General features: G+C 36.6%; 1 protein-coding gene across 1 annotated transcript in view; it reads right to left on the bottom strand.

Annotated features, from left to right (window-relative positions):
• Positions 1-27682, bottom strand: part of PIK3C2G (phosphatidylinositol-4-phosphate 3-kinase catalytic subunit type 2 gamma) — a 343791-nt gene that overhangs the window by 117892 nt on the left and 198217 nt on the right. The window contains exons 19-22 of the mRNA XM_080811598.1: positions 14490-14670; positions 10778-10885; positions 6011-6103; positions 4447-4576 (exon numbers count right to left, since the gene is read on the bottom strand). Coding sequence (XP_080667724.1) covers positions 4447-4576; positions 6011-6103; positions 10778-10885; positions 14490-14670 — 512 coding nt within the window. The remainder of the gene's footprint in view (positions 1-4446; positions 4577-6010; positions 6104-10777; positions 10886-14489; positions 14671-27682) is intronic.

The raw sequence follows: 27682 nt of genomic DNA, 5'->3' as shown, positions 1-27682 counted from the left end.
AGCAATGAGGCTGCTTGTAGTGTTTGGATCAGATCTATCAGAAGAAGCTTTACTGTTTTTCTTGAACTACAGTAGAGAGCCAGTCTAAATGGTCTCAAAGAGCTTCCACTGAGTCAATGAGGTAGTGGGTTAATTAATATATGACTTGTGCATTCATTTACAGTTTAAGGGAGGACATTCAAATTTGTATAACAAGCATAATTATGATGAAAGAGAACCAAATACAATCTCTATAACAAATATGTCAAATATATTATAAAAATCAATATTCAGGTTAATAAAAGCTTCACCCTTAAATGTCCCTTTCCTCGGAGTGAACAGAATAACTGCAGTAAACATGTGGAGAGCCACCTGCTCCTTCCTTTTCAGTCAACATTAAAGAGAAACTATGGTAATAATTTTTTAAAGGAGAAGCATATGTTGATGGAACTTCAGTAGTAGAACCCTTGCCCCACTGACCATGTATCCATCAAGGACTGCGTTCCTTTCTTTCATTGTGTTCCTAAGGTTATTATAATGCAAATATTTCAGATCTTCTGATTTTATTCTGCACAGAAGAGCAATTTAGACCCATATTTAATTTAAAACTGTCCCAGGACTAATGTGCGCAAAACAACCTGTAATGTACAGTTCTATAAATAAAATCATTGAAAGAAATGAAAGTCTAGATTTCCTGATTTCCACAATTTTGGCAATGCAAGAGCTGAAAACTCAAATGTCCTAAGGGACCAAGGACCCAAATGTAACTATGTTAAAAGAGACATGGTTGAATTTTTAAAACTATTTCATGATCTATCTTAAAAACATTTGAATTAAACAATGAGCAAACAAATTGTCTTGGTAAATGAAACACTTCTCTGTACTGGATTTGGCCAGTAGTAACTGGTTGCAGCCTTAATCTCGCTTAATAGTTAATAGCCCAGTTGTGACATTGGGGCCTCTACGTTGCTGGATCAGAAACATGGGGACATGGGGAATGGGAACGGAATACTGAATGGTTGCAGAAATAACTTGTAGAGAGAGAGAAGGAAAGAAAGAGAGGAAGGAAGGAAGGAAGGGAGGAAGGAAAGAAGGAAGGAAGGCACTAACTAACTTAACACTCCAGAAGTAAATCTTGGGCGTATCCTTAATATTATAGGCAACAGTATTTGGCTCTTGTGCAGATTTTCTCATGTGTATTAACTGAGATAGCAAATGTAAAGCATTTGCATGTAGTAGTAATGTTATTACTTTAGAAAGAGGTGATTCTTTCTTCCTAATCCTGAACATTTCCCTCCTCATTCTTCTAGTTCCTCCACTTAATACTTGCAAAGGGAAATCACCTCCTATCTGGCTCCTTTGTGCTTCACTGCCTCACATCTGACCATGACCAAAATTAAGATTTGCATTATTAGCACCATTTCGATACTGTGCTCTAGCAATGTCAGTTACTTTTAAGATCACATTTGTCTTTAGGGAACTAATCTTTGCTAAATCCCAAGCCATTTATCATAACACTTACATTGCTGACTACTCTGAAAACCTTGCACCTAATTTATAATAATCATGGTGGCTAAATTTTGCGTATCAATTAAAACCATAAATTATATTTTATACCTTTTAAACTAGTATGTATGACACACCTTTTAAATACTTACAACAATTCTGTGTGCATTGAGTAATATGTGTAGTTCTATTCTTGTAGTCCTCTAATGCAAAGTTACTCCAATTTTAGTGCATATATGTATCACTTGGGGATCTTGTTAAAATGCAGATTCTAATTCTTTAGGGTGGGGGTAAGGCCTGAGATTCTGCACTTATAACAAGCTCCAAGGTGATGTCAACACTGCTGGACCATGGGTCACATTTTAAATAGCAGAGTTCTTAGGGACAAAACTTTTTAATGTGGTATCACATAAGGCAGTGGCTCTCAAAACGGGGTGCATAAGAAACACTGGAGCAGCTTTTTATGGTCACAGAGACTTGAGAACTCCCTCCCCTCTTCAATGCCTAAGTAGAAAACCTGATTTAGTACCTGGTTGGGGTCTAGGCTCTGGATTTCCCTAAGTAATTTTAATGCCCATCAAATTTGGAGAGCCAGTAATAAAATAAATCTTAAAGAATTTTTATTTGCCCTGACAGTCTCCCCCAAAGCTCCTAGGACATCATATACAAAGTAGCCATGAGAATTATAATCAACAATAATGTTGATAAAGCCATGCAAACTTCTGGCCTAGAATGTACTGTCCTTTATGGGCAGCAATTCTGTTTAGCTCATTTTAGTATTCCTTATCTTACTTTGTTTTATATATATATAATTTTTTAAAGATTTAATTAATTTATTTATTTGAGAGAGAGAGCATGAGAGGGGGAAGGTCAGAGGGAGAAGCAGACTCCCCGCTGAGCAGGGAGCTTGATGCAGAACTCAATCCCAGAACTCTGGGATCATGACCTGAGCTGAAGGCAGTCGCTCAACCAATATTCAATAAGTCTTGGAAGCATATTAAAAATGGAACCTGATCTCCTAAACATGATGTTTGCTTTAATGATTCCTATTTTTCTTGAAAAAGTATTTTGCCAGTATAATGCTCTTTCAAATCCTAACTACTAGAGATGATTATTGGTAGATACGAGGGATTAATAGTTTGTTTTTTGACATCTGCAACTTTGGGCAAGTCTACATTCATTTTTGCAGAGTCTTTTTGTTAACTTTAAAAGATTTAGCCTCTGTTAAATTCTATAATTTTAAACTGGAAATGAGTACATGCAATTGAAGAATTTCACTGAGGTCCGTGATATACTGTTTCTGAAGAAAAGGTAATCTATGTGACATCAAAAAGTTCAGTTTGGCTCATCTAGCTTTATTCCTACTCTTTTCAATACATTAGGATTTGAAAGAATTAGGTCACTTTATGTAAGAAAAAGGAGAGTAAACGCAAGAAATAACAATCTCACAGTATCAATGATACTCTTAGGAACTAGAGCTTTGGAAAGAGTTCGGGGTGGATACTTGTCATGAAAGCAAGAGCCCTATTATCAGAATCAAAATAATTGTGTAGTACGACTTGTTACAGAGTCAGCCGGAAGTATTAGGTTGCAAGTTAAGCCAACACGGAGGTTCTTCCAAACATTTGGTTGGGGTGCTGAGCTTTGTGGTGGGACCTCAGGTACTGGGGGGCAGACAGTGATAGTTTTTCTGTTAGGGTTAAATTGTAGTTCTGCCTGAGTAACTACCACCACCACCACCACAACAACTACATGGTTCTAGGTCCGTTTCCTAGTTCTACCATTTTCTTCTTTTTTAAGATTTTATTTATTTATGTCACAGAGAGAGACACAGAGAGAGAGGGAACACAAGCAGGGGGAGTGGGAGAGAGAGAAGCAAGCCTCCCACTGAGCAGGGAGTCTGATACGGCGCTTGATCCCAGGACCCCAGGATCATGACCCGAGCTGAAGGCAGATGCTTAATGACTGAGCCACCCAGGTGCCCTTAGTTCTATTTTTTATCCTTTTGTTTATGCAGTTGTATTTGCTATCCTACCAAGTAGCTGAATGAAATTCTAAGTGGCAGTGACCACATTCAAAAAAGATTATAAGGTGTCTTTGGAATTATTTCTTCAATTTAGCATGATTGTAATTAAGTGCAAATTTTACTTGTGATGGTAGTAATTTGGGTGGCCCATTGACGTTACTTTCATTGAAAATGTGTATTAAATGTAATTATATTTCCATATTAACATCTTGGCTTTTATAAAGGAAAATAAATATGTTCAAAATTTGCATGTTTGGTCATCTTTGACTACTGAAATTATGATTTATTTAGAAGTCTTTTAGAGGGGCACCTGGGTGGCTCAGTGGGTTAAAGCCTCTGCCTTCAGCTCAGGTCATGATCCCAGGGTCCCGGGATCAAGCTGGCATAAGGCTCTCTGTGCAGTGGGGAGCCTGCTTCCCCTTCTCTCTCTCTGCCTGCCTTTCTGCCTACTTGTGATCTGTCTGACAAATAAATAAGTAAATAAAAATCTTAAAAAAAAGTCTTTTAGAAATTAAATGCAGATTTATAATGTATTTAGATAGTTCAGAACTCATTCAAGCATTTGCAACTTTGTAAATTTTGTGTTAATAGGCAACAAATTAAATTTTTTGAATGAATAAGCTCTTCTGTTATTATTTTTAAAAAAAGAAAAAAACATACAAAAGACACACAAAAGGACACCACAGTTAACATTTGGATTGTCAAAATCCTAATTAATATCAAAAAAGACAATACATTCTTTGACATCCTAAATTACTTTGACTTACCCACTTTTGAAAATAATTATTTTTAAGAAAAAAGAATGACGTTGTACAGTTCTTTTGACTTTAAAATTTATAGTCTAAAATGAAGGCTGTGGAAAGTTTGGTGTCATGTTACCAGTGAATGTTTAAGATAAATAATGTAAGTCAAATCACTTTCTAATCTATACTGACCTTGACCTTTCCCTGTGGATAGGCATCTATAAATGATCATTTGCATATCCAGGCCTTCCTGCAGCCAAATATTGTCTATCACTTGAATAATCTGCAGAACAAGCATATCCTGACGAAGATCATCTCCGGCCTGTTAAAAACAAAATTAGAGACTCTGGATTTCTCTTTGAGTTCCATTAAAGGCCTTTAAATATGGTATATATCATTTCTTTCCTCCGATACATTTCCAGCCCACCTTAGGATGGTTACAGTTGTCTTGTTAGTATTAAGAACACCTTGTGTTTCTGAGAGAGGATCAAAGAAAATAAGAATTTTCCTTTAAATGATTACAGAAGCTTCAGCCTTCAAATTAGAAGTTGCTTGGAAAGTTGTTCGCTGATAATAATCTTTCAATTTATCATCCACGTGTGATGTCTTAGACTCAAAATCTAGTGAAGAGAGGCTTGATGAATGTTTATTCAAATCTCTTAGCCAAGAGAGATTTCTTTCTAACTAAAACATTATTTGGTATGCCATAAATGTACATACTGTTATAGAGTTGGAATACCAAGAGCTTCTTGACGAGGAGTTTAAACGGCACACACAGGATTCATCAGACTTTAAATCATTGAATTCTCATATTATGAAGGTGGTTAAAAAGTGTTCACAATAAATAGCCTTTGATCCTAATAAATGATTAAGGAGCGATTTTTCTAGCATACGTAAAGGAAATGGAACATGTCCAAAGGGGAAGGATAGTTTTCTGCTTTTAAACTAAGAGGTTTGGTTTTGAAAATGCTTTCTAAATTATATGCAGAAAAAAATATTCTGAGATGCAATTTTGTGGTATTTTTTTCTTCACCCAAAATGCAGTGTTTGATGACCATCAATGCTTGAAGTTACACAAGTCAAAGCCAAAGTATGGGTGTGCTAAAAATTATCCTCAAAAATAATCAAAATCCACTAAATAATTTACTCTGAGACCTAGTTGTCTGGTTTGGCTGAATACTTGATTAAATTAACCGAATGGCTCCAAAGTCTTCCTTTTCACTCATAGCTTCTTATTTGGTCCCTCTTTCCAACTTGCCCCAAAATCTTTTACTACCTTTTACTCTACTTTCCTATGGGATTCATGATAAAGACCGATTTGGCCTCTATTTATTTGAAAAGAAGAAAATAATCCAAATTATTAAAATAAGCAAGTACCTGCAGAATAGAATTTTATGTTACATTAACATATCATTTGAATTTTAGCTAATATTGATTCTAATTTAGTATCTAAATCAAAGAAAACTCTCTCACCAGGGGTTCACCACACATTCCATTTCCTGTGCCACTCAAAAGTGTATAATTTCACTTACTGAAACATATCTTCTTAAGTTTTGCTCTGAAGGTTCACTAGCTTGAGCCAGTAATGATTGATTTATTGTTAATCATTGACATGTGCTATAATTCTGTAAAAATGCAGAATCAAAAATAACTGGAATCCTCTATGTTGTCATCAGAGGAAAGTAACTATAATAATTTTTTTTGCAAGAAATAAATCAATAGTTCTACCTGTGAAATCAATTTGATGTTTTTGTACCTTAAAAATGACACCAATGTTTTTGCCCATTGGGTTAGCATTGATGAAAGTAATCTTCAATGGCAAAGCATGAGATGTGAAATATGAACATGCCTATAGAAAGAGAAGAGAAAAATCGTGAGCAAAATAAACCAGAAAGAACACTTACCCTGAAATCATGGGCTTCTTGCATAGATCTGTTATGTAAGAAAATATAACACATATATATAATTTTTATACTTTGGAACAAAGAAACGTATTTATTAAAAACAACAATAGAACAACTTTGGTCTACTAACCAAAGCCTTTACTTAGAAACTGAAAATCTAGCTTCTTGGTGGTTTGTAAATCTTTAACTACTCTTTTTCTCACTCAACAATGGCAATATGTTGGAGGTTTAAATAAACTAAGTAGTATGTAGACATTGTGTTTATGATAGTTGATTAATATCTAAAATTGCTATTCAAAAATGCATTTCCTTTTAATTATTTCTTCCCTGCAGAATTCTTTAAGGAAGTATGGTTTTAGGGTTAAGAAAGACTGAATTCAAATTTGAACTCTGTAACTTTGAGATATATGGGCTAATAGATATAAAAGACCTTCTACAGTGCAGCTCCTCCCACTAATTATGTACTTCAAAAATAATAATGCATTCTTTTTCTCTTTTAGTTAATGAGTATTTTCTTACCTTTATAAATAACAGTACAACATATGTTTCCTCCTTCCCTTTCTTTCAGTTACACTTTGCATTTCCATTTTCAGCTTTATGATATTGACTACTTCCTATTATACTTTTCTTGTTGCTTATTTTCCTTTTATGTTCTTACATCTAATTGAGTGTTAAAAGGTTGTATGTCTTTAGGCTATTAGAGACTTCATGTTGACAGTGAAGAGTTAAATCAATACCAAATAAAGGAAAAGAACTTGATGGTTTCAATTTATCAACTTGGTAAAATATGACATCAATACATGTTGAAGGATCAGTTAATGTCATTATTTTTTGAGAAGTCCGAAATCAGTATAAACAGAGAGGAAAGGATATATATTTTTAACTTAACCTATGAACACAAATCTAACCTAATCCCTAAGAAACAGAAACCCCTGCTTAACTGAATCAGTTTGAGGTTTATAGAAAATGGAAGAGGCTGCTTATTAAGTAATGAATTCTTGCTTTGAGAATCAGTCAATCAGGGAACATATGACCTTCTGTCATGGTATTGAATTAGGAAATCCTGTATTAGTCCAGAAATGAGTCTAGATCAGTGGTTTTCAAACTGTGCTCATCCAATTCTTGGGGGTCTCTCTGAGGCATCCCAAGTCCAGGGAAGAGAAAAAGGGCAAAGGGAGGATGAAGACAAGGCTTAGCCCTTCTTTTTAATTACACCACTTGGAGCTATTTCACCTTCATTGTTTTATATTTTGGTTTTCACATGCAGTATACTTTTTGAGACTCTTGTAAAAACTATTTTATATTTGACAACTAATATGCACAAACCATTATCTATGTGATATCAGAGGTACTATAACTACTCCCTAAGAGCCTACAGAAAGTTGGTATGAACACACATGCATTAAGCTGAAAATAATTTACAAGGCCATTTATCACAGTTGGATGGAGAAGCACTTAAAGAAGAGAAGTCTTTCAGAGATGGTGGATTTGAAGATTGTGGAACTTGGGTTAGCAAACACATTTTAAAAAAGGCTTTCTAGGTAGGGAAAAGCAAACAACGAGAACTTAGATTAGATGTTAAAAGTGGACTGCAAGGGCCACAACCAGGAGATGGGAAAGAATGAGTTGGAGTCTTGGAAGATAATTTTATGTAAATGGTGAGATAAAAAAACTAGAATAGAGAAAAGAATATAGGAAGAGCTGGAATAGAGAAAGAAAGATATGACCTTGTTCTTGAGAAGCACACACTAATGACATAGATTTAAAATGGTTTTAAAAAAGGAAAGAAACCTATTAGTAAATGAAGTGTGTGGTCCTTACTTTCTCAGGAGTGGGGAAGGATTACATTATGTTACAACCGCTTTCCCAAATGGTCCATTCCCTAGTGCCGGAAAGGGAAATAAGAAATGGTCCATTGTAATTAGTGGTTCCAAGGAGAGACAAGGGTGAAAATTCTTTGAAAGAAAGCTTAACTCAAAGTTAAGATCTTTGTCCTCTGTCTTGGAGAGCCATGTTTTAAAAAGTAGATCGGCCAGAGTTCATCTCCCCAGTGTGGTTTACAGATGGTGATTAAAATAGAATATTGACTATAGGTTTTCCCATACTCATACATTCATAAGGCTTCTCTCTAGTGTGAACTCTCTGATGCCTGATAAACTGTGAACTATCACTAATGGCTTTCCCACAATCATTGCATTTATGAAGTTTCTCCCCAGATGGGTTCTCTGACATTGTAAAGTTGATGCTATCACCAAAGACCTTCCCATACTTATCACATTCATAGGATTTTTCACTAGTGTGAATTCTCTGTTATATAACAAAATGTGAGTCCTGACTGCATATTTTCCATACTTACGGGGTTTTTTGCTTGTGTGAATTTGGGTGACATAAAACAAGACATTTACTCTGACTGAATACTTGCCACACTGCGTTCCAAATGTTTTTCTCTGGTCTGAATTTGCTCACAGCCAACAAGTTGAGAGTTCTGATTGAAGCCTTTCCTTGCTGCCTGCATTTATTGTGCTTGTTGCCCAGTATGGAGGCTCTGATGTCAAATACATCTACCCTGACTGAAGACCTTACTATGTTCATTACACTCTCAGGGTTTCTTCCCAGTATGGATTCTCTGGTGGTCAAAATGGTTTCTGTTGGAACAGAGAGCTTGCCCACACTCATGTCGCCTGTAATGTTTCTCACTAATGTGAAATATTTGATTTTAGAAAAGGATTTTACTCTGAATGAAAGCCTCCTATACTCGTGAAATTTATGTCTTCTCCTGAGGATGAGTTATTTGAGGGTCAATGAGTAGGGAAATCTGAGTGAAGGTTTTTATGCATAAAGCACATTTATAAGGATTTTTTTTCTAATTATGGAATCTCTGATATTGAATGAGATGGGAGTAGTGATGACAAGTCTTCTCATGCTTGCTGCATTCATAGGGCTTCCCCACTTAGTAGATTCTCAAATGAACCATTGACTGAGGAGTGCCTCTAAATGTCTTATCATATTCATTTCACTCTTAGAGGCTCTTTCCAGAATGGATCCTCTGATGCAGGCTCTTATTGAAACTTTGCCACATTCACCACATCTTAAGATGTGATGTATGTTCCTTTAGATTTCCTTGTTCTGCAGGACTGTAGGATGGACTAAAATGTTCCCCAGGAGGGAGTGTCACCTGGCCACATCTGCCCTGTTTATTGCTCTACACACAGGTGCCCAGCATTGTGCCAGGCACAGCTGGCCACAGCAAATGGGGCAAAGAGGGAGCTTTACTTGGCATACTTTCCAGACTCAGGGAAAGTACTACTGTCTGCAGGTAGATGTAGGAAAGCAGTGTGGCTCAGCTACCGTGCTAGGGGTGGCGATCCTCAGCCTGACCATTTCACACAGGCATGCACAGCAACCACCCATTAGAGCTGATAACCCATACCTCCAAGGCCTACCAAAACCAAGACTCATATGGAATTTTAACAGAAAATTGTTCTACTCCTTAAACAATAGTAAACCAAGAAAACAGAAACAAAAAAATCACCATCTAGACTCAATGAATCATACTGTTCTTTGTACTTTAAGATACTATGTCTTTGAAATGCTGCATTTCCCTGTATTTGCAACATTAATCAGTGGATATTGCTAATGATTAAAAAGTTACACATTTTTAAAGATAGCAATGATTTGGATTTTAGCCCAGATAGACATAACACAGTCTGTGGAATTTGATGCCTTATTTTGTTATTTTTCAAAAATATGCTTGCGTAGCATTTTAGGAAAGTTTCTAAGGTGCCTGTGAGGCAGCAAACTTGTAAAGGTAACAATACCAACTTTTTAGCAAAACTTTTTATATTCACACTAATAATGGTCTAGTTTTTCTCCTAATTACTGGATTTGTTTTCTTGATTGTATTATGATGTCAGTCAAGTAACATTTATTGTACATGTGTGATAGTTTAACCTCTTCACCTCTAAGTCTTACTTATCAATCCTGCCTCTATTAGTACTTTCTACTCTTGGGCCCTTGAGAAGGAGGCTAATAAAGTTAATGGAGATAAAAGGAGAAAGAATGATTCTAAGTTAGAGAAGTCTGACTGACAGAGCCTGAGCAAGAGAAAGAAATTGTTTCTGATACCAGGAAGGTCACTCCAGGCATAAGTTAAGTCATAAAATATATTATATGGTACACTGACACGTGAGTCAATGAATTTTAAATTAAATAAAAACTGACGTGTTGTAGCTAATAATATCCTAGTGTACTAGGCATGGCTATGCACATAATCCAAATAAGCATTAAATTAAAGCCAGCCTGCATAAGGTCAGCAAATCAACCATTTTGAATAAATTGAGAAATCAACTTAGTGAGCAGTATCTTTATTTATTTATTTATTTTTACTGAACTGATGGTATATTTCTAGACCAACAAATCATGCGATGAGGCCAGTGCGATCTCAACCTTACACAGTGCATCAAATGCAACACTTAGCTTGGATGGGATTTGACTATTTTTTCTTAAAATTTTTGCAATGACAATTTACAAAATGTTTTTTTGCCATTTCAAAAACACAGGGTGAGCTAAACAATACAAAACAAAAATACTCAACTTATCTACTGAATAAACTGACTTACATCACGATCAATACCCTTTACACACAGGGCAGGGTTCAGAGGAAGGTGACAGGTCTTTATACACTGAAAGAATTCTTCTAGTCTGCCGATCTCTTTCTTTAGTACCTCCTGTGAAAAAATCAGTTGAAAAAGCATCTTAGAAACTGTTAAGAATTTGACTTTCTTTCAAGTTATAATTTTCTTCTATTGATTAAATAAACTCTTTAATTCAGGGGTTGCACACTTGGATGCTCTGGGGTCAGGTAGATGAGGTAGCCACATATAAGGAAGCAGAGGGCTAAAGACAATAGGGAATGGGGGGGGATGGGGAGCTAAAGAGTTCATGCCTTTTCTACAGGATTTTAAATTCAATTCAAAACAAAAGCGAAACAAAGAACTATTCTGTTCAAGCAAAACATGATGGGTTGGCTTTGACCTGTGGCCCACCATCTTATAGAACCTGCTTTAAGTAATTGTTAACATGATCCAATTCTGATAATTTCCTGGAATCTTAGTTTGTAACCCTCAAGACTTACACCTAATAGCGATAGTACATTTTAGAAAAAAAAAATTCGCATGTATTAAGAGCAATAATGGCAAAAAATTATAACTGTCAGAAATAGTAATATATTTGAACAAATGATTTATTAAATGTTAATAAGTATATTCCTGATACTTGCCTCATTCCCTTCCATAGTTCTCTGTACCTGTGGAAGATCTAAAACCACAAATAACACCTTTAAAACTGCGTATTCCCTAACCAAAAAAGGGGAAAAACAATAATTCAAAATATAAAAGCTTCTTTTAGTCCACTTTCAGAAACTCTCTGAGTCCATTTCTAAAAATGAAAGTATCAGATTAATAATGTTCTGGGGTTTTTTTGGTTTTTTTTTGTTTTTATCTAAGATTTTATTTATTTATTGAGAGGGAGAGAATGAGAGAGAGAGAGAGAGAGCACGAGAAGGGGAAGGTCAGAGGAAGAAGCAGACTCCCCACCCAGCAGGGACCCCAATGCGGGATTTGATCCCTGGACTCCAGGATCATGACCTGAGCTGAAGGCAGTCACCCAAACAACTGAGCCACTCAAGTGCCCTCAGATTTATAATGTTTAATTAACTCCCAGGAGTTTCTTAGCTTTTACTCCTGGGTCATTGGCAAATAACAGAAACTACTGCTCCCAGGATCCAGAAGAGCAAGGTGGAAATGGAGGCAAATTCCACTATGGCACTCTTTCTGTCTGTCCTCCTTTGTCTTATCTATACGTGGATTCCCTTAAGGAATACCATGGAGGGGAATCTCTACTGTCTTTAAGTATCTTCTTTCACACAGTTAGTTTAATTAGTACTTTTTATTTATTTTATTTTATTTTTTATGAGATGACATGCTTTAATAGTAAACAGCCAAGAAAAACAATATATAAAGAAATAACTTCTAGGAATCTGAGGAAAAATAATTAGGGAGATAATTTTAATATATTAAAAACTCTAGCCTTATCAGAATAAACAGACATAAATTTATAAGTAGGTTTGCAGAATTATGAAGTATCTATTAAAAAGGTCTTTTTTTAAGTTTTTATTTAAATTCCAGTGAATTAACATACAGCATGATTTTAGTTTCAGGTGTACAATATAGTGATTCAACACTTCCGTACAACACTAATTAGTACATTTTAAAACGAAATAGAAAAAATAGCTAACTAACTTGAATTATGCAAAATTGTAAATGCTTCTTTCATCTCTATTTTTATTTTCTTATTTTTATGTGAAGAAGTGTTATCACAAAAACAGTCTAGGTGAGCGAAATATATTTATTAGAAGGAATATCAATAGCACTTTGGAACTTAATGCAAATGGTCAAAAAAGGCATCAGACTTACTTAACTGTAGCATGCATCTCAAATATGTAAGGGATTTTGAAATCTAAGAAATAAAGACTAAACTAAATTTTATATAAATATCATAAATTTTAAACCAGTTTATTTACTTGTTTTCAATTTTTTTCTATCATTAGAAAACAATCTGCAGTAATATGAAGAAATTATAGAAGTTTGGTTTCTTTTTCATTGCTCATCATGTTATATATCTTAAGTTTTTTCTGTCAATCTAGAGTTTCTATGTTTCCCAATTGAGAATAAATTCCATGCTTATGCTTTTTATTTCCTATGTATTCCTGTACAGGTGAAGGGCCATAGCACTGGCACTTCTATCAAATGAGTGACTTCCAGCAAGAAAAATACTGGGCTGGGAAAGAATTCTGGGACATTTTACCTGTCAGCGTTTTTATATTATTTTGCTGAAAACTCTTTTTGATTTTAAATCGTGGGTGGAGAGAAACTATGTGCTCCCTTTGAGGACAAACTTCATGTTTTAGTCATCTTTCCATCCTTAACTCCCAGTCTGTAAATACTTGTTACTGAATGATGTTATTAATACAATGAACGGTTGCCCACTCTCTTCCTGCATCTAGAATGTTTAACTTAAGAGAACCTACTTAATGGTCTTTATCAGTGAGGGAAACTAGTGATGCAGATAATTAAAAAGAACAAATATTCTTCAATCAAATCAAGAAAAAGAATAGCCAGGTCCATTATTATAATCAGTGATGAAAAAGGCATAATATTTTGACTATTATTCATGGATTTTTTTTTTTTAAAGATTTTATTTATTCATTTGACAGACAGAAATCACAAGTAGGCAGAGAGGCAGGCAGAGAGAGAGGAGAAAGCAGGCTCTCCACGGAGCAGAGAGCCTGATGCGGGGCTCGATCCCAGGACCCTGGGATCATGACCTGAGCCGAAGGCAGCGGCTTTAACCCACTGAGCCACCCAGGCGCCCCAATTATTCATGGATCTTAACATAAAAGTTTAACTATCCATATCACTATTGATTTAATTTAATTAATTTTATTTGTTTTGCCCCAAAAGTCTTTATTTTGATTATTACAGTTATTAGAAAAATCTATACCTTGACAAGGGTTCCCTAAAAAGTCCCCTTTGGATGTTTCTTTTTTTTTAAGATTTCATTTATTTATTTGACAGAGAGGGAGATCACAAGCAGGCAGGCAGGGGAGCTGGGGAAGCAGGCTCCCTGCTGAGCAGAGAGCCCAATGTGGGGCTCGATTCCAGGACCCTGAGATCATGACCTGAGCCAAAGGCAGAGGCCCAACCCCTGAGCCACCCAGACCACCCTCCCCCACCCCGGAGTTGTGCTGCCCTTTTGAGGAAATTACTTCATTTGGCCTTTTTAGACAAGCTGCCTTTAAGTTGATTTCTTTTTGTCAGGTACTTTCCATACGCTACATGGCTACTTAGGTCAAAAAAACTACACTGGGGTATCTGGGTGGCTCAGCCAGTTAGGCATCCAAGTCTAGGTTTTGGCTGAAGTTATGATTTCAGGGTCATGAGATCAAGCCCCATGCTGGGCTCTGCACTCACCGAAGAGTACACTGGAGATTCTCTCCCTCACGCTCCCCTTCTGATCTTCTCACCATTTGCTTTTGCTCTCTCTCTCTCTCTCTCTCGCAAATAAATAAAAAAAATCTTAAAAATCATGTCCTCGTGGTAGACATTATCATTAACTTTTAGATTGTAAATTGAAAAAAATATTGATTAAACTAATTGATCTGGGGGTCTTATAACTAAGTATAGACAACGAATTTGCTAAGCTATGAAATTAAAATTTAATTGAACTAAAGATTAAAGGAAACACTACATGAAGATTAATTTCTCAACAAACCTGTCTTTGAGGGTCACTGGCAGACTTGACTTTTTCTCCAATGTCTCCCAGAATTTTAATAAGTTTCTTCTCCTTGGAAAGCTCATCACTCAAGGCTTTTCCTGAACAGAATTGGAGAGCAGCCAACAGCTTCTGATACCAGCTTTTAAAATAAGTTTCATTCTGTGCATCCTTTAGCAGCCTGAAGGAAAGAGAGAAAAAGAATTCTTGTATCTATAGCTGATTTTTTAACCACCTCCAGCAGGAACAATCAGTGCATTTCAGACTAATCTGTATTTGGTGGCTTTGGGCAGTTTAACAGTCTGTTATTGGGGGAAAATGTTGTTTATTTGTTGGCAGTCATCAAATTCTATCTGATAGCTAATGAGATTCCTAGAGTGAAGAATCAATAAGAGACCTGCTTTTTCTCATTTTAATCCACAACGCACTTTTTCTTTTTTCAGGCTTCTTAATTCTACAACAAATACTTAAGAACATATTTTGACTTCTTACTCAAATAAGGACAAAGTTTTAGAAGTAGTGTTTATAAGTGACCATACTATAGTGGAACTCAAACATCAACCTTACCTTTTTCTACTTTTCTTCAAAAGGCAATGTTCCCCCCACTGTCACATACCTACATATTTCTCTTTCTTCCCGTACCTCCCCTTGATTACTTGGAGGAAGACAATGTAAAAGCAAGAACATGGTTTTTGTTTTCAGGTATTCAAATCTCAGTCCTCCAGCTTGCAAGTAATTTAGTCCAGTTACTTAACTAGGCTGAGATTTTGTTTCTTTATCTATAAAATAAAGTAATAATGCTGACTCTGTAGAACTATATAGAACACAGAATGAGCTAATGCATTCAAAAGGGCTTAGCACCATGTACCTACCAGTCAGCCGACATTAATTCATCTGTATTTTGTGGCCTCCCCCAGCTAACTTCTGTCACTGCCTGGCTGTCTGCTCACGTCATGAACATGGGAGGCACAGCACTTTAAAAAGTGAAAATACTATGCTAGATAATGGAGCAGTAACAAATATTTTATTACTCTGTCTGCCATGTGACAATTTCTATTGCCTTGAAACTAATTCCAATACGCTCAAACTTTACTTTCTATTATGCACTAAACCACTGAAATAGAATTAAAAAAAAAAAACAACCCTCATTCCTTTGAATGTTAACCTCTCTTTGATTGATTCTTTTAATCTTAACAGGTCTCTAGTCTTGTCCTTCTCTGAAAAATTAACATTCAATAAAATGTTAAGGAATACTAAAAAAAGGATTAAATGCAGAACAGTTGAAAAGTATATAGATGAGTTTCATTCTGCTTTCTTTTTTTTTTAAGATTTTATTTCTTTTACACAGAGAGATCACAAGTAGGCAGAGAGGCAGGCAGAGAAAGAGGGGGAAGCAGGCTCCCTGCTAAGCAGAGAGCCCGATGCGGGGCTCAATCCCAGGACCCTGAGATCATAACCTGAGCCAAAGGCAGAGGCTTAACCCACTGAGCCACCCAGGCACCACTCATTCTGCATTCTTAATTTTGGATCTCTGCTTCTGTGTTATGTTACAGAGACTATAACACATTATTTTCCCTTGTTCTCTGTTCTCTGTTTCTATGTATTTAGAAAAGTTAAGTTAAAAAGTAAAAAAAAAAAAAAAAAAAAAAAAAACCCACAAAAATTGCGTCTACTTTTTTTTTTTTTTTAAGGTGAGGTCTTGCTTTTAAATGGAGTAACAGTTCCTATTTACCTCTTGAAAGCATTAAAAAAAAAAACCCTCAAGGGGTTAAAGACGTATTGATGAGAAAATGTAATCCACTGGTACCTGCTTATTTTCAATGTAAAAATAATAGCAGACAATGAAGTTTTCCTATGCTTACCCTACGATGAGATTTTGAAATGTCAGATGTAATAAATGAAACCTGTCATTTGGAAGTTCTAAGATGAGTGTTGTGTGAGTGGGAATTGGAAAGTTGCAAATGCAAGCATCCACATGTAAAACTTTAAGACATTTTATGTAAAATTGTATATCTCTTAGATTCTCTCTGTATTTTGGGGACATTGGTAATATACTATTTTATAGTGTTCTTGGGTTTTAGTGAGATAGACAGTTGACAGAGTATTTCTATATCTCTATCAATGCCTGCCAGCATTTTCATACACTTTGAATACTGAGTTGCTTATTTTAAAAATATTTTTAACCAGTTCTTGTATGTAAATGTAACTCTATAACCTCCTGACTGCTATATACATGATAAAAGGGAAAGCTGTTTTGTACAGATGAAGTCAACTTTTTACTAAAATAATTTTTTAAAAAGATACATTTCGAGGTGGGGGGTCATGGGAACTGTCAGAATTATATAATTTGTATTCACTATATTCTTAATTTTTTTTGTTAGAAATGTGTTTGATTTTTTCGAGGAAAAAAACTCAATTCTATTCCTTGCTCAAAATAAAACAGAGCAGGGGAGATTTGCAGAGAGAATATGACTGTATTATTAAAAAATACAAAAGCAAAGAAAATTCAGTGTATTCACTGTGATTATTTTCCTTGTAGAATATGCCTCATTCCAACCTTGAATCCCTGCTAAGATCATATGTTCTCCTGTTGAGATCCGGCTCAAGCTCTATGGCTTTCTACCCGACTAATGAAGAATTTGTCTTTACACAGCAGAACTGAAATCATGGAGTGGTAGAGGTAGGAGATGACCACGAGAGGTCAAATAGTCCATCCCTGTGTCCTCAGGCACAGTCAAGAAAAATTAATGTGTCCTTTCGTTTTAAACAACTGTAAAGAAAGTTGGACTATACAGTTTGAGGTAGAGGGTTACGCAGTTCTGCATCCACGACTTTTACATAAAGAAGGACTAAACCCCTCATGCAGTAGTTTGTATCCATTACCTCTGTGTGTAAGATTAGCAAACAGCAGGCTACTCTCTCTTGAACATCACTGAAACCTTTTTCAAAAGACATTGTCACCAAAGAAAAGCAGCATTGCGTATGTCAAATACTTTTTTTTTTTTTTCATTTTCAAAGTTAAGGCCAAGGGACTGAGAAATATCAAGATTTAGTGGTGAAAGATCAGACTTTTAAGGTGCATGAAATATGACTGTGTATAAGCTGTGAGGTAAACCTTAAAATGCCAGAGACTTGTTTATCCTAATATCTGTTAGATCCAGGGATATAATTCAGTGTGATATGATTCTGTACTATAAAGTCATGACAACGTTAAAATGAGGATAAATGCATAAAATCCAGGTGATTAAAGGTTTTGACAATGTTAAGGATGAGAAGCAGAAGCAAGAATGAGAAGGTAACAGCACAGTTATATGAGGATGTTATGAAGGTCTTTGACTGAATTAAGGGGATCATGGTGAACTCACAGAGACCTAAGACAGAAACCCCAGCTATCATGATAGGGAGATTTTCCTTGGATATTGAGATTGTCTATTTCTTCATGCACCTGGCTGCTTCTCATCCCACAGTGAGTGACTTGCTAGAGCCTCAGAAGAAGTACATAGTTCTCAATTCTCAGGCTACCAACAGGACAAAAATAGAGTCATCACACCATCCCCGCCCTCCTTGACTCCTGACTCTCTTCAGTGAAGGTCTAATTGTAGTTCTCAGTAGCACACTATCCTACACCTTATGGGCTGCCTTAAATTCTGACCCACTTGAGTATTTCCTGTGATTGAAAAGGAGAAACAAAATCCTATAGAGGCCAAGAACTGAGGTATACAATGAAGATGAGTGCTTTCAGATCATTCCAGGAACTCCCCTTCCCATTTGCTCTCATGTTTGCTGATTGAAGGCAAGGTGTGCGGCTCAGTAGACCAATTTTTGGTGAGCATTCTAGAATCCACTAGATTCTAGAATGACACTTCTTCAAATGTATTTAAAACCCTGAGACATATAAAGGCTGATATTAACATTTGATATGAAATTCCTGATTTTAAGATTTTAATAGTGTGATTAAGAAGTAAAAAAAAAAAAAAAAAAAAAATGTGGGGTGCCTGGGTGGCTCAGTCAGTTAAGCATCTGACTCTTAATCTTAGCTTAGGTTTTGATGTCTCCACTTTGAAAAAAAAAAAAAAAAGGTAAAAAAGCATGTCTCTTTAGCCTTTACAACTTTATTTTACTTATTAGTGTTTAAGATATTTATTTAATATTTTCCAAACTGAGGAACTTAATGCATTTATTTATTTATTTGTTTAGTTATTTTTATTTATTTATTTGGTTTTTTTGTTTTGTTTTGTTTTGTTTTGTTTAATTATTTTTAGAGAGAGAGCGAGCGAGCGTATGGGCACGAGTGGGGGTAGGGGAGGAAGGGAGATGGAGAGAGAGAATCCTAAGCGAGCTTCATGCTCAGCACAGAGACTTCGTGGGGCTTAATCTCATGACCTCGGGATCATGACCTGAGCTGAAACCAAGAGTCAGATGTTTAACCAACTGAGCCACCCAGACACCCCAGGAACTTGATACATTTTATAGTCCTTGCAAAGATAATCATTTCCTAAGACTAGTTTATTCTTAGAATACTAATTTGCTTTTTTTGAAATATAACGCTAAGCTTCTGTTGAATTTTGCATGTAAAGAGCATTATTGGCCAGGTTTACAGAAATGCAATTTCCAATCAATAGTTATTTTGCAATATCTGTCAATACACTATTTTGTAAAAATTCTTTTTTTTAAAAGATTTTATTTATTTGACAGAGAGAGATTACAAGTAGGCAGAGCAGCAGGCAGAAAGAGGGGAAGCAGGCTCCCTGCTGAGCAGAGAGCTTGATGTGGGGCTCAATCCCAGGACCTTGAGATCATGACCTAAGCAAAGGCAGAGGCCCAACCCACTGAGCCACCCAGGTGCCCCTATTTTGTAAAAATTCTTAAATACAAAACTGTTAAAAGGAAATAAATTCAGAAAGTAATGACATCCATACTACAGAGATTGTATACATTTTTAGAACACTTAAATACATGAAAGGGACCCATAAGGTACATAGCTGACTTAATTGTATCTCCATAATATAATTTATATACTTAATACTTATTACCACTTCAAAAGTGTTCTCTTTGAAATGTTACATGTTTATACTAATGACGTGCCCATTGTGCTGACACTATGTGGTAGATCTGATTATTGTTTCCAACTCTATGCTTTTCCCTCAGAAGGAAATCATGTATCTACACTCCTTGTTTTGTGACTTCCAGTCCCTTGCCATAGGCAGAGTCTACCTCTCTCCCAGTGTCAGGGTTGGTCATGTGACTCGCTTTGGCCAATAGGATGTGACTGATGAAATGTATGCCCAATGTCTATGCAGATGCTTTAAATGTGCTGTTATGGATTGGTTTGGCAGCTGGTACTCCTGGTTTCTGCCGTGAAAACAGTATGTTCCAGCTAGAAGACTGTTCCTCCTGTCACAGAGCAACAAGACAATGTAAACCAGAGCTAAGCATTGCTGTGGAATCCAGTGGCGCCAAACAGAACTTAACAGAAAGTCTGCAGCCTATGTACTGAATGAGTGAGAAATAAATCTGTGTTGCTGCAAGCCACAGAAACTTTGGCTTACAGCCACTTATTTGCTTACTTAGAGTAAAAACTTATGAATATCCTATTTTCATATTCTTTCTTTTCCCATTTTCTTTGTTTTTGTTTTTATTTATTTGTTTGTATTGCCTTTAGAATATGCAGCATATTTTTTAAACTTCCACAGTGTTAGCCCAGAGGCTATTTTGGGGCATATTTAATTACTGAAAATAAACAAAAGTCATCTGGAGCCAACTCTGGTGAATTAGATGAGTGATCAAATTGAGTATACTATTTCAGATTTAATAAAACTATAAAAGTAATAAAAATGGTTTTCTTTTATGGATCATAAAAAGCCCCCAAAGGATTTAAAAAATGATTTGATCTGGCTCATTTGGGCATGTATATTCTGTTATACTGCTGATACTTTGCTGTTTTATTACTACTAACATACTTTTTGACCCATTTAAAAGTGTGAATAGACCCATGTACCATCTGTTGCTTTGTCTAGCCAAGTGTTTGAGTATCTAGTAGGAGATTCTTTCTGACTAAAAATGTTGTACTAATGACTGCAATGGGGCAAGGGCAAGATTTCTTTCAGGGCTTACCTAACACAGAACAAGACAAAGGGCCTGATGGCTTAGGGCAGTGAGAGAAGCAGTACATGTAGCTGCTCTGGGAAACTAAGAGCTCCACTTTAATGCTAACAGCTGGAAGACTGGAATGGCTGAAGAGGCAGGGGACCAATGGTTTTGAAAAAGGAAGTACCCATATCAGCATGTTTGAGAGTCATGAGACATTAGCCTAGTGAGGAATAGACTCGTTCTGCTATGCCCTGTTCTCTCTGCAAAGTCCAAAGAGGAAAGCCCAAGGAGAGTCATTTATTCATCTGTGTGCCAGAACTGGAGATTGTTGCTTCATTCCCACGTTAGATTTCTGTTCTGAAAGAGGGTTTGATTTCCCCTGGGCCTATGTGAACAGGAAGAAAATGCCAGGGCAGGATGGAGAGACAAGATAGGAAAGGAGCAGCCCACACTCCTGTGCCTCAACTGCTTGGAAAGCAAGTATGTACAAGTTTTTCAGGGTTCAAATGTATACATGGAAAGTAATTATATGTGATCCACTCCTTGTGTGGAAAGGGGTTGATTCAAGGCCAGATCTCCCAATAGGAAGCTCCTGCAAGACTGCCCAAAGAACTCAGCCACATGAAGTAGCCAGTTCTCACAGTGAAACCACACAGAGCCCTGATGGAAAATCAGAGACCTCAGACAGAGGATTGCAATTGTTTGTCCAAGTGTAGAGGTCAAATTTCTTTCTTTTCTCTCTATTCTCAAGTCAAGAGAAGTAAGAACCAGAAAAGAGACAGAAGAGGAGTGAAATATCAGGTCATATTCTCTACCCACTGCAAGTTCCCAAACCAAAACTTGGCTGGTGCTAGAGAACAGGGAGGAGGTGTTTGTCAAACTGGAGAAGAAAATGAAGTTCTAAAATGGACAAAACTGGTAGGAGTTTTTGATCCAAAAGTGAGCAGGAAACTGTGGAATCTACTCTGATTTTAATTAGGGAATGTGAAAGAGTAGAGGTAGTATTTCAAAAATAATAAAAAACTTTTATTGGAGACGGCCAAGCTCAGCCAGTTTAAAGAGAACTAGGTAAGACCGTTAGAAATCTAAGTCAGTATAAGAGGAAATACAGCTTCAGGAAATGCACTGATTGTACTGCATGAGAAAAAAGGCCTCAAAATGCAGAATACGAACTGAGGGGATTTTACCTCAAAACTCTGAAGAAGGTTGGCTGAGATTTTTCTTCATCTCTCTTTATTCCCTTGACATTTCTATAAAACAGTGCCCATTTTGACTTTTATTGCCACACAGAATTGTTTTCAAGAAGTCAAACTTGTTTCTTCAGTAGTAGGTTATTAACACTGCATATATGTGGCTATGTAGGTATGCAGTTACTATTGTAATTGATAGTTTATCATTCCAGTTAAATAAAATCTTTAACAGATGTGACCAGTCACATGTTTAATCATAAACTTAAATGGCATTTTTTTTTCTGAGGGAAAATAAGCCATAGATGGTACCCAGTTTGTGTAAACATTTGTCATCAGGATTACTGTTATACAGCGGTGATGCCCTCTTAGCCTCAACTGGGAGCTATGAAGGGAAAAACAAAACCAAAACCAAAAACAAACCCGAAAACTATGCTAAGCGGGTAAGTTCCTCTGAAGAGATTCCTGAATCTATAATAAGGAATCAGAGCCCTTTCTACTCATCTTGCTGATCTCACATGTATTCATTCATATGTTTACGTGTTAAATATACTGAATAATGTGATTTAAAAGCAGCCACTCTGTCCTCCCATTCCAACATACACTTAGCTGCTTTTAAGATATTTTATTCAAATCACTCTTCTAAGTTAAGCACCAAGCTGTGAATTACTTTTAGTGATCTCAGCTCCCACCATTATACTCCATATATGCTTATTAAACACTAAAACAAAACAAAAGAGCTGGAATTGTAGCCCTGGACACACTTTGGAAGAGATAGGGACCTATGAGACCCTCCTGAGTTGCATTTCTCTTTTTTCCCATTCTGGTTTCTGCTTTTCCTGATTCCTAACAATTTTTGGGTTCCTGTTGCTCTTCTTTGCTGAAAACTCCACCTAACTCTGCTCTCACTTCTTGTCCTATTGTCCCGAGCTCCCAATTAGTCCTTGTCCTTCTTACCCTGGTCAAACCCATTATCTCTCACTGGACATTATACCCATATTCTCAGAGAATTACTTGAGCATGGGGCTGAATGACATTTCCAGATAGTATCTCCCACCCCTCACATTTACCGGGTGAGAAAACTGAAAGATTAAGGGACTTGCCTAGGGTCTTATGACTAAAACCCAGAGTCCCTAAACCACTGTCCCAGGATCTTCCATAGCACCATCCTGTGTGTCTGTTATGGACTGAACGTCTGTGTCCCCTCACCCCCACATTTATATATTGAAGCCCTAGCACCCAATGTGATGATATTTGGAGGTGGGGCCTTTGGGAGATGATTAGGTTTAGATGAAGTCCTGAGAGTGGGGCCCGCTTACAGGATTGATGACCTTACAAGAAGAAGAAGAGACTGGAGCTGTCTGCTTTTTCTGCCACATGAGAACACAGTGAGAAGGTGTCCAGCATCCAGCTACAAGCTGGGAAGAGGGCCCTCCTGGAAAAATGGAATTGGCTAGCATGTTGATCTTGGATTTTCCAGCCTCCAGAACCATAAGAAATAAATTCCTGTTGTTTAAGGCACATAGTGTAAGTTACTTTTCTTTATTGCAACGTGAGCTTACTAACATAGTGTCCTAACAACCATTAAAACATGATTTGGAAGACAATTTTCTGCTCGCATTACCTCTGGCAAGAAACTTAATACTTTGGCCCTTCACTTTTCTAGTCTGTAAAAGTGGGAATTGATGAGGTTCAGCAAGAAACCTGCCAGCTATAGGACTCTATAATTTTAATCCCTGATGAATTTATCAAGCTTTTACTCTATGCCAGGCATTTCCTAAGCAGTCCACATAGCGGTGTTAGGCAATCCTCATATTTGCTCTAGGTACTGACTCCCTGCATATCACAGACAAGAATATTACAGTTTATAGAGGTCAAGTAACTTGTACAGTCACCCAATCAGGGATTCAAATTCAAGTTCATCTGACTCCAAAGTCCTGGTTCTTTACCATCATGCCGTACCACCTGCTGATACCCTGACATCCTAAAGACTTAGCCTGAAGCTAATATACGATCTAGAGATCCTTTCTTGATACTTTCCTATCATGCTTGTCTTTAATCTCTTTCTCTGGCTTCCTGTTTTCTAGCCCTCAGAAGTCTCATGCTCTCCAGATAGCCTCCTTTCTTTCCAAAGTGCCTCACTTCATTTTGTCCTACTATCTATAAACTCTCTGCCCAATCACCAAAATATCTAATAACATTTTCCTTTCCATTTTTAGATTTTTTTAAACTTTTAAAGAAAAGCTTATTAACCCAAGTATAGTTTTCTGTATAAGCAGGAATATTTTTATTTCTTTTGCTTAGCTTACAAAAAGAACAGAATGTGGAGGCTCGACATTACATGTGAGCAATGTCAAATCATACACCTGACCCACCTCTTTTCCATCCTTCCTCGCTTAAGAAAACGAGGCCAATACTATAATTTCTCAGGATCTGGCCTCCTGTGGTTTCCTTAGACTAGTGATAGTGCTGGGTGGGACTAGGAGAGTAGAGGGAAAAGTTGCTGAATTGAAAGTAACACCCTGACTGCATTTGGGGATCTAAGAATCCGGATGAATTGTGCACACACAACAGATGTGCCTTGAGCTACCCACCTTAATTGGGCCTGAGGTTCCAAATGATTTCAAGTTGTGGTAAAAGACAAGTGGGGAGTCACTAACATCAGCACATGTGCTGTAATAAAACAAACTCTGCTTGTCATACAATTAATGCTGAAATCCATGCTCCTGGAATTTTAAATTAGTCCAATAGATGCCTACATTTTCCATTTCTTTTTGAAAATATGGTTCTGAACTGAGTTCCTAACTCAGCTTTTTTCTTCTTTTTTTCTGAATACATGTATAGTTGCTTTAAAGGCAGTATAAGCACCTTTTTCATAAAGTTTCCTTAACAAAATTTCTTTTAACAGCAAGGCAATTCCTTTGCTATATGAATGTTTCATAAGAATAGCAACCTAATAATAAAGATCCTCTTCACCCCTCAGCCTTTTGTTCTTGCATAGCCCTCTGGTGAAGGCTGGATCATCATCATATTGTGCAGTGAACAATTCATGTGTTTGAACACAGCCGGAGGGGCAGGTTTATAGGTGTAAGGCAAAGCTAGCTTTGAAATACCTAGTTTCCCTGGAACCTCAGTTTCAAATCACAGCTGGGGCAGCTGCTTCACCCTTCATTCTTGAGTCACAAATAGCGTGGTTTATTCTGTGAGGATATTAAAGGTTCCCTGGGATGTTATCCACAAGATTTGGAGCTGTGTTTGATGTCCTGAGAAAATTTCTGGGACATTCTTGCTCACTGTCATGAAATTGCATGTCCCCTGAGGTTGGCTAGCACCGTTTAATCCTATTGCTTTTGGAAATTCAATAAAGACTTAGTAGTGTTCTATAAGGCCTCCACAACCTACCCAGCTAATTCTCTGTTGATTTATGCGATGATGTGGTCATTGTTCTTGTGCAGATGGAACTAGCCAGGCAAGGATAACTGTCCTGTCCATTAGATCATATGCATGACAAAAGAAGACACATTCCATTTCCAACACTCTCTAGATCCCTGCCTAAGTAACTCAGCAGATCATTGGCCAACCTCAGTCTCTCCATTTGTAAAATGATGATGATAATGTCTGTCCTGTCATGAAATCTATGTTTCTGTTATGGTTGGAATTGTGTCTCCTAAAATTCAAATGTTAAAGCCCTAACCCCCAGTGTAACCGTATTTGGAGATAGACCTTCAAGGAGGTAATCAAGATTAAATGATGTTATAAGGGTGGGGACCTAACCCAACAGAACTGGTGTCCCATATAAGAAGAGGATGAGAGACCAAAAGAGCATGTACACAGAGAAAAAAGGTCATGTGAGGACCCAGCAAGAGGGCAGCTGTCTGCAAGCCAGGAAGAGAGGTCTCAACAGAAAACAATCCTACTGCGACCTTGATTTTAAACTTCCAAGCTAAAGAACTGTGAGAAAATTAATGTTTATTGTTTTGGTCACCCTGTTTGAGGTATTCTGTTGTGGCAGCCTTTAGTTGACTGATGTATTTCCAACCTAGAACTCCCTTTTTTTTTTTTTTTTTTTTTGTGGTCCAGACCTACAAGTTCATCTGTCTATAAGATATCACTCTTAAATTTTCCTAAGACATTTCAACCTTAACATGACTAATTTCATTATCATTTCCCACAACACCTTCTTTTTCACCTGAATTACCTCCATGAAGAGAATCACCAGCCTTCCATCACCCTAACTAAAAATGAAGCAGTTATCTGGGATTCTTTTCTCACCCTTAGCCACATCAGATTTGTTACCATGACTTAATATATTCACCGTCTAAATAGCTCTCAGATCTAATTTCTTCTCTCTGCTCCCAGAGACTGACTGAATTTAATTGAGGCCTTAATTTCTTCAAGGTATTACTGGAATCTTCTGGTACTTGATTTTTCTACCACCTGCATTTAAAAATGTTTTCACCCTCAAATTAATCCCCTTTACTTAGTCAAATGAAGTCCTGTTCTTGTGATTAAAATCCAGGTAGCCTTCAGGATAAAATATAAAGTACTAGTATCACTTAAAGGGCACTTGTGATTTAGCGTCTTTGCTTCTTAAAGTCCTGTTCATGTGCTCACATTTCAAACATAAAGTATTCCTTATAAAACTTGAATCTTCTCTGCCTTCTCAGGCTACAATACTTTTGCATCATCTCATCCTCTAGGTCTGAAATTATATTTCAATATGCCAACACCTGTTTATCTCTTAATGTTCAGCTTAATTAACACCTTTTCCAAAAAAATCTTTCCTGGGCAGGTGTGCAGGATTCCCTCTGTAAGGGTGAAGGTCTTCCTTGTATCCATTATTCTTTTAACACTTGTTTTATTTTTTTTTAAATTTTGCTTTAATTACTTTGTTTTTTTGGGTATTTTTTTTTAAGATTTTATTTATTTATTTGACAGAGAGAGAGATCACAAGTAGGCAGAGAGGCAGGCAGAGAGAGAGGGGAAAGCAGGCTCCCTGCCGAGCGGAGAGCCCAATGCAGGGCTTGATCCCAGGACCCCGGGATCATGACCTGAGCCAAAGGCAGAGGCTTAACCCACTGAGCCACCCAGGCACCCCTGTTTTGTTTTGTTTTACTCTCTTCCCTATTTGACTTTAAATTCCTTTAGGGCAAGTCTATGACTTTATACTTTTGTGGCCTAACAGAGTTTCTGATTGTGATAAGAGTAACCAGTCAATTTTGTTGAATAAATGAAGTGACTATTAAGTAAATAAACCTGGTTTTCCTAAAATTTGTTTCTTTCATTTCTTGATAAAAATTTCAGGGTATGAACCTAAAGTAAGTTGCTAATTATTCTGGAATTATAGAATCCTATTAAATTATATTTTTACATGCTATTTCCTCCACTGTCCAAAAAATTTAATATGACACATGTATATGCACATATTTAAAATATAGTTATTAACCTACACATTAATTATTTGAAAATTTTGAAACATTCCAAGAGATTACTAGACATGCTCCATCATATTGTGATTTCAGAGGTCAGATCATGGGGACAAAATATTGGAGCAATTTTTACTATGCAAAAATAATTCCTTAGTTAAATAGATTTACCTGAGGATGGTCAGATGGAAAGTCCATCATTGGCAAAATTACATTACGTTAGGTAATTTGAATATAAACTCTTTTCTATCAGAGGGGAAAAATTACAAATGAAAGAAAAAAGTGATATGTGTTTGTAAGGGAGCATGTCTGTGTGGGGAGATTATGTCTATTTAGATAAGTAATCAGAGCATTTGTTTCCAAAGGATTTCCAAAAGCTTGTTTGTAAGATGTTTAGACTGTCTGCTACCAATAATATTAGTTCAAAAAGAGTCAGACCCTGAAATTTAGTCTTATGTAAGATGTGAGCAGTTAAAGGTATATCTATCAA

Source organism: Martes martes, assembly GCF_963455335.1.
Source record: "Martes martes genome assembly, chromosome: 8".
Lineage (NCBI taxonomy): Eukaryota > Metazoa > Chordata > Mammalia > Carnivora > Mustelidae > Martes > Martes martes.
The sequence above is the reverse complement of the archived record's forward strand: the minus strand, read 5'-3'. Positions and strand labels throughout refer to the sequence as shown.